The sequence below is a fragment of the Furipterus horrens genome, unplaced genomic scaffold (assembly GCF_987537825.1).
Source record: "Furipterus horrens unplaced genomic scaffold, mFurHor1.1.pri manual_scaffold_2, whole genome shotgun sequence".
NCBI lineage: Eukaryota > Metazoa > Chordata > Mammalia > Chiroptera > Furipteridae > Furipterus > Furipterus horrens.
In genome coordinates, this window is record NW_028327172.1 from 72,982,375 (window position 1) to 72,999,704 (window position 17,330).

The window sequence follows — 17,330 nt, forward strand, 5'->3', positions numbered from 1 at the left end:
AAATATGTAGGACAAAAATATAATGCTTTTTCACAGCTGCTAAATTCTATAACTATAGCTAGAGTGACCAGCCATTTTAAACTGTGCCCTGTGAACACATATAGCAACAGTGTAACTATAATGATCAATGGTACTAAATTGGCAAAATACTAACAGATTAGATCATTGCCTCAGGCTATAGCTTTAAAGATATATTTAGATTATATTGCATGAAAAATGTAGCTTACATCATGTCTGTGATATGTAATAGATCTCTGGTATATTCTTCATTGTGACATTTGTGACTATGTAAATGGCTACTTCTTCTCTAAGTAAAATCATATAAACTATGAAATAGTTTGTTATTCTTCTGACAAATTGAAGCATACACAATTCTTGTTTTGGGACCTATTACTATTGCCAGATAATAAAGTGGATTTCCAGAGATGCTTTTATAATATGCTTCCCATAGGTGATCACAAATATAGAGAGAATAACCATAGGTTTAGAAGAATTGCTTAGACAGATCTTTACAAGAAGCAGAGAAATAGATTGGATGATTACTGGAAGTCCCTTTCAACCTTATGGTTACATAATACATTGTTTACTGCCAAAACATTTATTGATTTACCATATCATAATGAGCTCTAAGTCACTATGCAGAATAAGCACAAATGACCAGTGAGCTCGGTTCTCTCCCCATGCTCCTGTGCTATGAGGAGTCCACCAATGTAGCCAGGGGTTTCCTATTCTCGGGATGAGGACTGTACAGCTTGCCCCTGTTCCCTGTAGAGGAAGTGCATTCATCTCCCAGTGCCCTGAAGAGTTCTTTTGTGAGTGATTACTCCCATGAGAGCACTCTGTCCTCAGCCTACACAGACTCTCATAAAGACCATGGCCATCTCACCCCATGTGGTTAAAAACAGAGACTGAGGCTCAGGGAAGAGAAACAGGCAAGGATTCATAGAGCTCCAGGTCTAGGTCCCCTCCTGCATGAAGAGTGTTAAGTGTCCTCATAAGCCCCAGGTCTAGATGGAGTTCAACAATTATAAAAGTGCTCACCATTGCAACAAATACTTTGCATACCTATCAGTGTTTTCTAGCTACACACTTAGAGAACTTAAAAACACAAATTCAGCCTCACAGATGACATTGGACACTAGTTAATATGCTCTTTGCTGAGTTATGTCATAACCAAATCATAATGCAGCCAAAATCTCTGACCAGAAGAAGAAATATATTGTATTCAGTAGAAGTAAAGTACTAATGAGTGTATCTACTATAGTAAGAAAATGGATACCCTAAGGTTTTAAGGAAACAAATGCTTCTAGCTCATTAGCCTTAATAGAAATTTAGGTTTTATACCTGATCCAAAATAGTAAATCTCTGGACACACTGTGCTCCAAATTTCAGGGTAAGTCTGTAATATTTTCATGCAGTGCTAATTATTGGGAACTGGTCTTCATTTTAGCAGAACATGCAATTGAAGCCTATCTGTAACTATGGTGATTACTAGTCTAAAGGTTAGACCTGCTTCAGTGTTCTGAAGGTGATTCACTGAATTTAAAAGCCAAATCAATCAAACTGAAGAAAAAAATTTTTTAAATCTCAAAGCCATAAAATACAGGGTATTTTCTTTGCTTTTTATTATGCAAGAAGAAACAGCATTGTTGCCAAAATGTTCTACACCTTTCTCACTAGTACCTGTATATAGGAATTTGCTCCCAAGAGTAGCCTTAGGAGTCATCCATCATGAAGGGGGTGGGGAAGCGTGAACCTGTGCTTTAGAAGGCCATTCTATATCAGAACACTATTTAGTATATTACAATAACTACCCGTCTTTGTAAGTGCTAAGTTGAAAAGTGTCCAGTGTAGAGAGCATTTTATTTTGACTGATATTTGCTAGGAGATGGCAGAAAAACCTTCCTTTAATCTTGGTTACAGATGTATCTGCTATTAGGAAATTCCATTTCCTCTGGGTTCCATGCTACATTAAGCAGATCTACAAAATATCTTTACTAAGCAGACATGCAATGCTTTCTCAGTATCTGAAACCCTTGGTCTTATGTATTCTCAATCTCAGCACTAATGAGTAAAACTATGTTCCATTACTAGGTTACAGTTACATAATGTACTAACTACACAGTAGCAGGTTCTGAAAATCTAATAATGTTATGTGAAATGTAATTACCTAGAAGAAGAGATATGTATAAAAATAGGTAATATCCCTAAAATACTTTGCTGAATTACAGTTCTTCATACTGTGAAGTTTACCACACTGCCATGATATACGTATGAAATGTCTGTTCAGAAAAACAAAATAAGAAAATATTCTTCACATACCAACTCACTAAATGTAGGAATATATAATCAAAACTGGCTCTTAAAAGTGATACAAATATATAGTGAAAGTTACCTGTATGTGTGACAAACATGGAAACATGAAGTCTATTTATTGGTTAGTTTGGAAAGAGGGCCCATACTTGTAATTAAAATACATATATGATCAACAACACTCATATGGATGGACATGCCTTATTCCTCCCCCCACCCTCCTGTGTTTTTAATTGACAGTGATCACCCACCTTTTTCTAGGATTATTGCCTGACATAACAGAAATTCCGCTGTTTGTCCTCAACAAAGTAGTGAAAGAGAATCTCTTTTCACTGTTCCATCGTGACCCATGATCTGGGCTTGTGCTTTTGGAGGAGTCTTTGATCTGTAGCAGGTCTCAGAGGCTTGTCTCCCGGAGGAACATGGTGCCAATGTTGTAGGAAACCTTCTTTATTCTCGATGAAGAAAGAGAAGGCTTCGGCTGTTTAGGACCAGTCCTTACCTCCAGGAAATAGCAGATTCCAGGGATTTCCTTTGGAAAGTTGTCTGGAAGCTCTTCACGGGACCGAGGAATGAATGTGAAACTTTCTTCCCGTTTTAATAATCTATGAAGAAAATATAGATAAATGTGAATCAAATAAGCAGGGGAAATGTAAATAAATGGACAAGAATGCTCAAAATTAAGGAATCCAATCAATGACTATGCTCATGCTAATGCCCCTATTTCTTTATACAGATGTGGCCTTCATAGGATTCCAAATATTAGGAAATGTTATTTCTCAGGAGAGATCCTCTCATGTAATAAAAACAACATACTGTTCCTGGTACTACTTGAAAATATTTGTTCAAATTTATTTTTTCCCCTAAAAAAAGGCCGAGGAAACTGCATAATACAAGTTTTTACTCAAACATAAAATATTTACAATGTATGTTTAGAAAACCTGGTCAGATTCTACAGCACCCCTTATATGTTTTATAGACTCTTGAAAGGTTTAAATGTGTGTCCTGTGTGTCTGACACATAAACCAAGTGTTTAGCTTTGTAGAACAACATTCATGACTCCAAGTGTCTCTGATACAGGCTACTGCTTTCTGGCAATACACATTCTCTAAACTCACTAGCATTATTTGTCAAACAGCTGAATTCTTCCCTTCCAGTCACACTTAAAGACTCATTTTTAGTACACCAAGACTAGTTTTACTCTTTTCTGGTTCCATGAAAATGTTCAGATTGATTTCCATACCTAAAAACATGGCCCAGAAATTCAATTTGATTTAACAACTCTTCTGGGCCACTTCTTATGGCCCAAGAAAAATCACCTTGAAACAATCACCTCCACAACTAAGAAGGAATACAACTACCTCAAATCTAGAGACAACCAGAAGTTCCAGAAAAGCAAGCTTCATGGAAGCATGGAAGTCCAACAAACAAAGATATAAAGAAGAAATACTCATCCAGGCAGGTAGGAGGGGTGAAGCTGGAGCAGAGACGATGCGGTGTGGTGGCAGCAGCAGCAGCAGCAGCAGTAGCAGCATGCCAGTGGAAAGCGCAGTCAAACATTTTTAAAAAGTTGAGAGGGACACCGGGGGAGTGTTCCCAGCACCACACCAGATTGCACAGCTCACGGTTCCAGTGCTGGGGACAATAATGCCTCATTGCTTCTGACTGTGCAAACCAGTGGGGGATGGGGTGGAGGCAGAAACTTGCTGGTCTCTCAGCAGAGTCCACTTGTTTAAAGGACCCCCACAGACCTAGAATGTCTGCAGACCCACCCACTCAGGGAACGATGGCCAGGGCAACAGCTAGAGAGGTACCAGTCTCATACAGAAGTGGGAGAAGTGCCTGGAAAAGGGGTGAGTGCTGATCAAGCAGCCTTGTTCCCTCTCAGACCCCTCCCCTCACATACAGCACCACAACATGGTGAAATGAGTCTCCTGTACTGACGAATACCTAAGGCTCTGCCCCTTACAATGTAATGGGTACAACAGTTCTTCCTAAGACACAGAGGCAAACAAACACAGGAATATGTCAAGATGAGACAGAGAGGTATTGCCCAAAAGAGGGAATGGGTCAAGGTTCCAGTGGGAGAACTAAGTGACAAGGAGATAGTCAACCTAACAAATGAGAACATAGCCAACCTAACATATGCAGAGTTCAAAACACTGGTGATAAAGATGCTCACAGACTTGACAGGTATGTCTGAGTATGTCAGACACATAAGGGAAGAAGTGAAGGCTATGCTAAATGAAACAAAGGAAAATCCACACAAAACCAATGGTGAATGGAAAGACACCGGGATTCATATCAATGATTTGGAATATAAGGAAGAATAAAACAGTAACCAGTACAGAATGAGGAAACAAAAATTGAAAAAAATGAGGAGAGGCTTAGGAACCTCTGGGACAACTTTAAATATGCCAACATCTGAATCATAGGGGTGCCAGAAGGAGAAGAGGAAGAGCAAAAAAAATCGAAAGCTTATGTGAAAAAATAAGGAAGGAAAACTTCCCAAATTTGGTGAAAGAAATAGACATACAAGTCCAGGAAGCACAGAGAGTCCTAAACAAGCTAGACCCAAAGAGAACCACACCAAGACACATCATAATAAAATGCCAAAGGTTCAAGAGAGAGAGAATCTTAAAACAGCAAGAGAAAAGCAGAGAGTTACCTACAAACGGGTGCCTCTAAGACTATCAGCTGATTTCTCAAAAGAAACTTTGCAGGCAAGAAGGGACTGGCAAGAAGTATTCAATGTGATGAAAAGTAAGGACCTACAACCAAGACTACTCTGTCCAGCAAAGCTATCATTTAGAATGCAAGGGCAGATGAAGTGCTTCCCAGACAAGGTAAAGCTAAAGGAGTTCATCATCACCATGCCACTATTATATGAAGTGTTAAAGGGATTTACTTAAGAAAAAGAAGGTCAAAATTATGAACATTAAAATGACGGCAAACCCACAACTATCAACTACTGAATCTAAAAAATAAAAACAGAAACAAACTAAGCAAATAACCAGAACAGAAATAGAATCATAAGTATGGGGGTTATTTGGAGGGTTATTAGTTGGGAGCGGGGAGGGGAGAAATGGGGAAATGGTGCAGGGACTAAGAAGCATAATTGGTTGGTACAAAATAGACAGGGGAAAATTTAGAATAATACAGGAAATGGTGAAGCCAAGAACTTATATGCATGATCCATGGATATGAACTAAGGGGGGGTGGGATTGTTGGGAGTGAAGGGCGGTACTGGGAAGAGGGGAGCAAAGGGAAAAGAAATGGGATGACTGTAACAACATAGTCAATAAAATATACTTAAAAAACAAAACAAAACAAAACAAAACAGAATGGGCTAGATACCATAAGAAAAGTAGCTATAAACAGGGCTAAAGTCTAAAAGAGGAAAATCATTCCCAGTGGGAGGATCAAAAAGCCTTTGTAGGAGAGATAGCACTTATAGATGGGAAGACTTTCAAATGTGAATATGGAGTACAACATAATCAAAGGTTTGGAAACAAGAAAATGATGATCAGGACCATCACATTTTCAACCATTTGATAAGATCACAGAATAAGCTCAGAGAGTTAAGGCCAAAGTAGTAGTTAAGACAAAGCTTTGAAACCTGAAACTAAAAGTTTAAGCTTTATTTGGAAGGCATAGTGGAGCAAAAGCCATCACCTTTTTCTTAAAAACAACCCATTCTCGTAAGACAGGTTAATGTTAACAAGTTATGAAATGTAAAAGGGGGGCTGGGGAAAGGAATCACTGTGACAGAGAGAAGCAATATGAGGAATGAGAACTAAGAATGTGCGAAAATGTAAGGAAGATCATTGCAGAAGCAATGGTAATAATTTATACACCAAGAAAAAATAAAAATAATCATTCTGTTTCAAACATTCTTAATGGATAAAAATATTATCTGAAAATAACAGTAGGTAGTACTAAGAATTCTTATAATATGAGCAATCTATATTTACTTTTATGAACCAGAGTTGTACAATAGTATTTTTGCCTTGTAAATGATTTTTAAAAGTTCTATTTCACCATTCCTTTAAAAATATTATATAATGATAACATTAACTTGGAATATAAGAAAGTGAGGCTAATTCTAATATTTCAACATTCTTTCAGATGCCTTATTTCATTACATGCACAGAACATAACCCAGTGCAAAAGCCAAACACTCCTTTCTCTGACAAATATATGGGGGTGGTGAAAGTGAGTCCACAATAAATTACAGTGCTTTGCTCGTGGAAGTAGCAAGACAGTGTCACACTGGGTCTGTAATCCAGATCTGTTAATTCCTACTCACACGTAGCACTGTAGTAAATAATACTACACTAAGATAGCTTTCCACCACAAAACCACATTAAGATATATGTGGGAAGTTCATGACAATCAGTATGGAAGTTATCAGCATTGGGCACCTACTTTTTGTTTTAACAAATGTTGATTTTCTTTACAGATACTATATAACAGTCACTTCAGATATATGTTCAGAGTCCCCAAACAATAGTTTAATTCACCAATGAATTCCACAATAATTTTGTTTAGCTCATATAGAACAGTCATCAATGTGCAACATGTGGGAGACAATCAGTGATACCAATCAATCAACAAACATTTATTGAGTGCCTGTTGCATCTAAAATTGTAGCCTGGATGGAGTAGAGTAAGTAAGGAAGCCCAGAATGAATTAGTATAAAGTTTAAAAGATAAGAAATACTGATAGAAATAAATTAGCACTACAAGACAATATATGACACCACATGTGATAAAATCCAAAGGAGGAATCCTGTAGGAAAAGGGGGAAAATGGTGGCTGTGGATCTTAGTACAAAAGACGAGAATCAGAGCAATAAAGTTTACTTCCACTGACTACAAAATAGACCATAAGTTCAACCTTTCCAACAAGGTTCCTTAAAGACCCATAATCAACAATAGGAGAGAGCTACATTCCTCTCTCCCAACTTTAAACCCGCTACTTTCTCTCTTTCATGGTTGGTTTGTTTCACCAAGGACTCGATATTTTGCTATAATTGAGATATTTTGATATAGAAAAATAATTGGGGTTACATCTATGAAAGTATTTGTAAATGACTAAAAGAAGGGTGCATAAGCAGCTTTGGATGCCAGGAGTTTTAAATAATTCACTGCTCTTTGGCTGGGAGGAAACTACAATGAATCTTTTGACAATTTAAATGCATCTCATATATACTGTGCTAAAAAGAAATCAGAGACAATACTTTTTTAAGAGTTTTTTTCTTTTCCAAATAAACATTTTGATATCAATAAACTAAATGCAATTTTACATTTTGATAACCAAAACAAGAGCACATAAGGATAAATTGGTCCAAGCTCCTGTGATATGCAGGACTTAGCAGCCTTTGTACTCGTCTATGTAAACTCCGGAGTGCAATATCCAGATTATTGCCAACGGGACAATCCAAATGATTTACTGGTGGGTGCATGCAGGAGGTCAGGGGAGGTGTTTCACACAGCTCACCTGCTGGTGACATGATTCATGGCAGTGAATAAATGATCAAAGGTGTATACAAGGATTAGCAATTTAGACACTGAATGCCCCTGAACCTCTGATCCCCTCTGAAATGATTTATTAAGTCCAAGTTCCTGGGCTGTCTTTAAAGGTCTGCCTAACAATCTATTTCTTCAGCAACTCAGGATTGATATGGAAGCTTACATTGTACATAAACCTAAATTAATCCCCAACTGTAATCCCCAGCTGGTTGACAAACAACCTCGGAGTTTGAGCAACAGGTTTAATAACTATTTGGAAGCCACATAAATCCTAGTTTACAAATTGATTTTCAAGATGAAAATTCACTATTGCTTTGGATCAATGACTCCCCCAAGCATGCGGGGAAGCTGGAAACCATGGAGTTTATGGATCTGTTCCCTCGCCACTGCGGAACTGAGGCTGCTCTCTTGCTCCCTGGGCTCTTGAGTGCCCAGGACAATGAACCATTGTCCTGTATTCATCAACAACCAATTCATGTTTGGTTTTGAGGGAGGAGGGTAGGGTGTAGAACTGTTTGCTTTGTTTATTTTGGTCTTTATCTTTCATGCTAAAGGTATTCACCAAATGACCACCTGGAAGTCTCTTTTTATTTAAGTGTGAAACATTCAAACATGATTGGAAGCTTTCTGTGTGGCAAGATTTTGTAGAATTGTGGGTTTCCCCTGACCATTTCATTTGGGCTCACAAATATCTGCACACTTAGTGCTCCTCCCTTGGAACAATTTGCCCAAGTAACAATGTTCCAGTCATGCCTGTGAGTCTATCCCTGGAAGGGGAATGGAGGAAATGGGATGTGAATTGTAAGGTTCACTATGTAGATGTTCAGTTAATCCCCCTTTACTCACATGCCTGAGTTTCAGTATCTTTGATTCAATATACAGTGTTTAGATAAACACATGACTACACAGCTGGAACCATTTCCAATTTCCCTTGAACTAAGGTTCTGAGTGATTATTAGGTTCCTACAATTAGATTCATTTGCCCAATATTTAACTGGCAGAAGGGAAGTAGATTATTTTTCCTTAAGCAACTATTAATACTGGTTATCAAGATTAGAATTTTTCAGAACAAGGATCCAATTTCTAGCTTCCTGAGTGTAAAGAGAATTGGCGGCTTTTCCATCTACCTTCCTAACACTGGAATACATATTTAGGTATTAATTTTCCAGCTTCCTGATATCTAAAAGGTTGGTATGACTGTGGCCAAGGATCCAGACCTAGACCACTAAAGTTTCAGTGGTGGTCTCAGAAGTGGTAGCTTGCCTAACTGATCAATTTTATATTTTGGATTCATAGTTTCCAGATATCCAGCTTAGAACCTGTTTATCCTTTCCATTGGTTATAACCACATCATTTCTTTAGTAAATCTCTTTCTCCTTAGAATACTTGGAGTGGTCTCTACTTCTTGTGCATTTTCTGTAATTATTCTCCATCATGTTTTGGACCTTGTAGATAATTCCTGTAATTAGTCCCCCCTCCCCCCACATCTCTCTTTCTTCTCCCTGCCTCCCCCCACCTCTCTGGTGCTGTTTAGATTTAGAGTAAATATTCTTGCTTTCTATCTGTACCTTTTTCTATAGGACCTAAGACTTCAGCTTTCTCCTCTGTACTAAGCCAAATACCACTCACATATATACCGTCCATCTTGCTCTCTTCCATTGTTTTTTTTCCCATCCTTTGTACTATATACTGGAAGAGGGCTACATTTCTTTTATTTATTTACTATCACGTTACTACTGTTTCAAAAGAGATTAACGAGAAACTCAGGTGTTCAATCTGCTGTGTTAAATAAGAAGTTTTTGTTGTTGCTAATTATTCATCTGAATATCTTTTTGCTAAGGAATGCATTTGGACTCTATAATGATACTAGATACTATCTATGTCCTTGAGTGTTGCAAAAGGATGACAGTTCTGAAAAAATTTTAAAGATGAAGATTTCTTGCATTTTCTAAGTGTTCTGCACTCCCTTAAAATTTTCTAGTCATCTTCATCTTCCTACCTGACTGGAGAAAAGAAGGAATTCTGCTCTGTATTTCTGCTTTGCGCGTCACTGCATCAGCACCTGATGGAGTCTGAAGACAGGCCCATGAAACCAAAGTTACAAGTCAGCTTGGCAGCATATAATCCCTTGAAATTCAGTGATTCATTCTCTGGAAAAAACACTCCTGTCCAAATAAGGAAAGTAAGAATCTAGCTCACTATGAAATAAAAGAGAAGATGGATCTCACCAAATGTTTATGCTTTTTTAAGTTTAGACATTTTCAGTTGCAGATTTGGTGGCAATTTTGATTGTCGTTTGTAGGTTTTAAAATTCAGCTTAATACGTGCGTTTTATAAAAGGGATACTTTCCCTGTATGTATCCTGAAAATTTTAAGGCAAAAAGCCTAGAGGCACTCCTGTGACCCCCTGACTCATTTCTTTCTGCAACCGCCCTGAGTTCACTATTAATGGCAAAGCTGGCTTACTATGGTTCCATAGTCTGCACGTCTGGTGCTTGCCAAAGAGTGCACATTCTGCCACGCATTTCTTATTCGAGTGTCAAAATTAATGCCTCTTAAATTCTTGAACTTTAGAATGCTGAATAGTTAAAAATGATTCCACACAATTAGTTTCTGTGGATATTGTCAGTTTTGACCTTTAGCTCTATTATTTGCCCCAAAACTCTATATAACAGACTAAATACCAAACAAATTTAAAATTCAAAACACTCATTCAAAAATTTATATGTCAACAGGTGGAACTTAAAAAAGAGATAATAAATGAGGGATTATCAGTTGTGGTAAGTTAAATAATGCCTCATATTTTTTCACTACTCTAATCAGCATTCTTTCTTAAAAACAAGTTCATCATGAAGCTGGTTTTTCTGTATAAAAGACAGGGGTTGGAGAGAAAAGAAGAAAATATGTACATTTACTTTTGGAAATGGGCAATCCTTCATTGGTTTCATTATAAATAAAATTAGAACCAGAATCAATTTTAAGAAATTCTGTGTTCTATATTTAGAATTAGCCTGGATAAACTGCTCAGAGAACACATACAGTTGTAATGACTTTAGTGTCAAAGAAGACAAGTCAGCCTAAGGAGAATATTTAGCAACTTAAAAACAAAACAAAACAAAACAAAAAAACAGACAAGCTTTTGTCCTTTTCTTCAAGAAACTTCCCCCCCCCCTTTTTTTTAAACCTCTTGCTGAACAATGTTTGATAGCACCGTTCCTTGTAAATTCCCCTAATGTGATGTTTCTCAGAAAGACTGATTTTTGTGGAGAGCAACTATGGTAAGAGAGTAAATAGGGATGAGACAGGTGAAAAGATTGGTGGGTATACTCCATAAATTTGCTCTCTTACATTTGAGGGTCCCCCTTCCACCTCATACAGGTGGCATAGGAGTAAATTACCTAATGGCACTGATAAAGTCACTTAAATCCTCTGGTTCTTTCAATTTCTTTGTGGAAAAGAAACACTGATCTAATTTATTTCAAACATTATATACTATTCAATTTATAGAAGGTCATATAAAACAATTTGATCAAACATTAGTTTTAGACTTGCAAATCTGAAAAAGTCTCAAGTAAAATCTCCAGAGAAAACACTGTTTTCTTGGTCAATATCATAAAAGCTGATTATAGAGCAATTTTGATTCAGTAGTGAGTGACTAATGCATGAGAATCTTTAATCAGAGCCATGAAAATGATTCTTGAGCATAGCATTTAAAGCAGAAATCTCTCCTAGTGCAGTGTTAACACAAAAGAACAGTGAAAGGAGCTAACTGACAAAGAATTAAGTCCCTATGCGGAGGTTTGGGGGGAGTCACTTAGTAAGTTAAATAACTGTCTAACTACTATGCTATATACCTGAAACTAATATAATTGAATATCAACTGTAATATAAATTTTTTTAAATTAAAAACTACATTAAATCCCAATTGAGACCACTTTCAATTTTCTAGTTAAAAAAGACTTCTCCAAACATACTCTACTTTATTAGACATTAAAATGTTTTGTCATAATATAATTTATTATCTTTTTTCTTTTCTGGAAGTAGACTGCTTTGTTTTGAGGGAAATTGAAATATACCTATTTAGTTTATATAAGAATACAATATAAAATAATCCAACATAATATGATATATTGTCACTATATATAATTATATAAGTGATATAATTTATATAAATTGTAATATGACATAAACTGTTGCCAATTCCTTTAAAAATAATGTGCATAGCCCTAGTTGGTGTGGCTCAATAGATTGATGGCTGGCCTGTCAACCGAAAGGCAGCCGGTTTGATTCCCAGTCAAAGGCACATGCCTGGGTTGCTGGCCAGGTTCCCTGTTGGGGCGATTGATGTATCTCTCACACATCAATGTCTCTTTCCCTCTCTTTCTCTCTCTGTACCCCTCTCCAAAAATAAATGAAAAAAAAAAATACTATGTGCATAAGTGAGAAAAAAGGAAGAAAGAAAAATTGATTTACAAGTCTGATTACATGTTAACCCAAAAGAATTTTAAAAGAAAAAAGTAAGTTCATAAGGAATTATGAGTTTTAAAAATGAGTAACAATGGAAAAATGGTTTTCTGGTTTCCAGGCTCACTGTTGAGCACACAATACATAGAATGGTTATGTGTTCTGGCCCAGTCGGTTCTGTAATTATTTCTTTAAAGATTCTCATACTTTATATGTTTTCCTTCTATTTCCACAGTTCTAGCTTATGACCATACCTCAGGCCTGGAACAACAATGTCTCCTCTTAATAGTCGTATTTCTTATAGTTTTTCTTATTCTATTCCCTGTGGAAAGTCACCTCCAAATATGTTTTCCTTTCATCATGTTGTTTCCAGACTTAAAAGCATTTAATAGGTCTCCAATCACTATTATCTAAGCTGAAAATACATTCTCAGTTTCACTAGATGTTAAAACAGTAATAATCTTTTAAGTAAACATTTTATTTTAAAATAATTTCAGATTTACAGATGCATTACAAAGATACTATGTATAGCTCAGTTCCCCTAAATTCTTAACTTGGTTTTCCCTAATGTTAATATTCTATGTAACACTGGTACATTTGTCAAAACTAAAAAATTAATAAAAGCATATAATTATTCACTAAATTACAGGTTTTATTCAGATTTCACTGCTTTTCCATTGACATCTTTTTTCTGTTTCAGGATTTAGTGTAAAATTTTTGTAAACAATCTAGACCAATTTGTTTTTTCTAACTCATAAGGAAACAGAGGAGGAGATTATTCATGTAATTTACCTAGGGTCATAAACTAATTAGTGGCAGAACATAATGTGAGCTACATACACTCTCCTGATATCTTTTATTGGTCATTTATTAATAAGCCAGTAGCAGTTCTTAATATTTTCTGAATTATGGCCACTTTAAAAATCTAATGGGAGCATCAGAAAAAAAACAAAAACTTCTTTCCTTAAGAGTACACATGTGAGCATGCACAGGAAGGTCATAAGCATGCTAACACTAAGACTGACTTAAATGCTATACAGTACCCCAAATCTCAACAACACTACTTTATCTATGTTCTGCCTTGAATTTCTAAATCAGATTTTACTTTTATTGGTTCCATAGCCAAGAAATGTCTAAAAGCTACTTTTCTATTTGGCCTTTTAGCTAAAATGTGAACATCTAAAAATTCACGAAGTGTTCTTTATTGTTGTTAATTGCAAAATAACATTGATCTCCAAGTTACCTGAAATGGTGCATTTTTAAGGGAGAAAGAAAAAGGAAAATGTGGGTTGGTTTTCCCTCTTATTTTAGATTATGCTCAGTTATCTTAGTAATTAATTTTCACTTCATGGTAATGTAGCTAATGTGGAGAATTTAGCAGAACTTGCCTTATTTATAAACATGTTATTTATGGCCAATAAAATAGCTATTATTTATATTTTGTAAAAATTACTTTTTGTGTGTGAAATTCACAGATGTCCTCATATAAGAAATATTGCCATGAATCATAAGGAATGTGTCCTAACACAGGACCAGCAATACTCCTACATCAGTCTTTAGCATAATCATATAGGCCAAACCTATGCCAAAAAATCACCCAAACCATTAAAGAAAATAATGTAAAAATTGTCAGACACACTATTTCATTTCATATCTATGAAATAATAAAAACAACTATTACATGAAATGACTGAGGTGGGATATTCTTTTTTTATGCTTTTCTTTTTGTTTTGTTTTTTATTTTCTTATTTTTATTTAATCTTTGTTATATTTTTCCATTACCATTTAGTCTCCTTATTCCCCCTTTTCCCCAGCAATCACTAAAGGTCAAAAAACTAGGCCAGATTTAAGTTTTAAAATTAGGAAGGCTTTTGATTTCCAATGTTTAGAATCATATTTTCTGTGGAAAAATGCTATTTGATATAGCAGGGAGACAAAAGAAGAAAGAGCAAAATAAAAATGCCTAAATGAGTAAAATATCTCTTTCAGTTTTGCTAGAGGTGATTTTTTACTGGCATATTTTAAAGTGTGATACTAATGTTGCTGTCTGTAATTGGAAAAACAGAAATATAATTCTTTAGACACAGCTCAAGTTCTTCTTTTGGGAAAATTATTAAGTCATTTGTCTTTATTTATTTATTTATTTATTGAAAAAATAGTGTTTATTGTTTTGGTGCTTCTATAAAGCATAAGATAATCAACAAAGTCATTTAAAACACCAATAGGACATTCTTTTAATTAGCCCAAATGCTTTTTATTTTCATTAAGTATCAAGTCTCTAGTGCACATAATCATTTTGATTTTTAAAAATTTATTATTTATTTATTTATTTATTTATTTTTGGGGGGCGGACCCCCGCTCTGTAACAATTCCCCCCCCGCCCTCATACTTAAGACCCTTTATAATCTTATAAAGGACAATGGGCGAAGGTCTCGAGCTCCTGTAGCTGCTTCAAGCTGGACATGGTCGTCGTCCTACCTACCCTTGAGTCCAGAAATCCCTAATAAAAGTGGGGGTGTGGGGGAGGAGGGTGGCTTTCCCACATGGGGAAGGATCTTGCAGACTCCAGGTCAGCTGGCTGTCCCTAGACAACGGCATACTCAGTTTAACAAGATGGCCTCCTTGTTGTAAAGCATTTTGATTTTTTAAAAACATGAGGCTAGAGTTAAACTACTAGACAGAAGTTTCCTCAAGTTTGTTGGATATGTTTTCCCACATTAAATAACTATAGGAAGAAGAGTATTTACAATACAGTATCTTAGTCATGTATAATAATTATATTGATAAAGGAATAGAAACAATTTCTTAGCTAGTGTTTTTAACTAATGTTAATAACTAACTTTTACATGCAAAAGAGAATATACCTAAGTAACTTTGTTTCTTCAGTTATTCCATGCATAACTCAATATACTAAAAACATGCATTCCCCTAAATTGCCTATAAAGTAAAATTCTGAATAGCAAACCTGTGCTCCCAGTGACTTATATTACATGCACTAGACACATAATGGTTAAACCTCACAGAAAAAAGACAGTTTTCTGTTTAACTTGGAAGCCTCTGTTTCCCATAGTTTTGTCACATACACTCACATTTAGATTCATAATTAGAGATACTGATATGGTTAGAAATATGGAGACACCAAGTAAAGATTTTTGGAAGACTATACCCCTTCTTCATCATCCCGAGTAGGAAAGAACTCCAGGATAGTGAAAGTGCAACCTGGGCATTTTCATATGTACAGAGACAGAAAAGATTAGTGGAAATTTGGTCCTGCCCAAAACATCCATGCTTAGGAAACATGCCTGGGTTCAAATAGTTTATAACATCTATTGATACTTTTAGTTTACAGGATTAATGTATAAAAAATACTATCATGTTTTATTAGTCCAATAATTGTTTTGTGGCCGGTTGGCCAATGATAGCCCTTCCTGCTTCACTAGCCTCACTGGCAATTGTATGTGGGATTAGGTAGACGTCATGGCACAGACTGTATGTCTCCATGGATGTTTTGAAAAGGACCAAACATCCTGCAAAAAGAAAGAAAGAAACAGAATCTCACTTGCTCTGATTCCAGCTTGCTCCTTACTGCTCTCTTCACCTTTCTCTTACAGAGAAAAATCCTCATATCAAGGCAAATTATATTCAGAATTATTGTTCCTTACCATTAGTTATGGATCCAAAAGCCAGTTTGGCTATGAATAAGAACCCAGGTTTTAGAGTAAGGCAGCTATGAATTTGAATTCTCTGTGTTACTGGTGACTTATTTGACCTTCCTAAGACTCAGTTTCTTCTCTGAAAAGTAAAGATGATAACAATCCTTAATTTACAGGCTTGCTATGACATTAAATGAGGTAATGTGTATAAATTGCTTAGAGAGAATAAATAATTCAATAAACATCTGCTATTACTATCATGACATTTTAGAGCTAAAAGGTATTTTAGAGATCATCTCAGTCTTCCTCATTGTACATATGAGGAGACCAAGCTCAGAAACATTACCTGGGCTGCCAAAAATTACACAGCAAGTTATATCTGAACCAAGATGAGATTCAGTTCTTCTGATTCCTAGGATAGAAATTCATGTACAGAACTCTAGAACAAGCACTGTTGTTTGTGAAGTTTTAAGCTTGGTTTTCATGGTCTAAAGATAGCTGTGAGTTAAATATTACAACTTCTTGTCTGCCCATTTTTTTTTTGAGATTATATGTGGATAGCTACATCTGAGAGCAGATTACAAAGTAAGAGGACTACAGACAGCTTTATAAAAATTCCACGTTTCTCAGGACTGCTCCTAATTCTCCTCCTCGAGCCAAGGATTCTACTGGTTCTTAAATATAGAAATATAATTCATTGTTATGGACTTAATGTTTGTGTCCTCCCAAAATTCATTTGTTGAAACTCTACCTCTCCATATGATATGGTACTAAAGGTGGAGTCTTTGGGTGCAAGTTACAATTAGATGAAGTCATGAGGGTGGAGCCCTCAGGAATAGAATTAGTGTCCTTATAGGAGTCATTAGAGAGCTTGCTTCTTGTCTTCCCACTGCGTGAGGATAGAAAGAGAAATCAACCATCTGCAAGCCATAAGGGCACTTGCACCAAAACCCAGTCATTCTGGCACCACCATCTCCAATTTCCAGCCTCCACAACTGCTAGAAATATTTCTGTTGTCTATTAGCCACCCAGTCTATAACACTTCATAACAGCAGCACAAAATGACCAGGACAGTCCTGTAGCAGGTTTCACTTTTCAGAAATCTAGACCTTTATTTCCAGTAAAAATCCTTTAGAAGCCAGAACATTCATCTTGCAAAAGTTCTTTTTTCCCCTGATTTCTTTTTACATAATTGATACATCAAAAAGTATGCTTAGCTCACAGATTCACTTTACTTTTTCATTTTATAGTTGATCTTCAGAATGCCTATTTTTCATTCACTGTGAAAGACCCATCTTCTGTTTAAACCAAATTGCCTTTTGAACACTGCTCTATAAACAGTTCACCATATCCACGGACGTACAATG

General features: G+C 36.0%; 1 protein-coding gene across 1 annotated transcript in view; it reads right to left on the minus strand.

Annotated features, from left to right (window-relative positions):
* Positions 1-2,431: 2,431 nt before the first annotated feature.
* The window catches only part of GUCY1A2 (guanylate cyclase 1 soluble subunit alpha 2), a 313,858-nt gene continuing 298,959 nt past the window's right edge, over positions 2,432-17,330 (minus strand). The window contains exon 8 of the mRNA XM_090267856.1: positions 2,432-2,918. Coding sequence (XP_090123982.1) covers positions 2,711-2,918 — 208 coding nt within the window. The 3' untranslated portion in view covers positions 2,432-2,710. The remainder of the gene's footprint in view (positions 2,919-17,330) is intronic.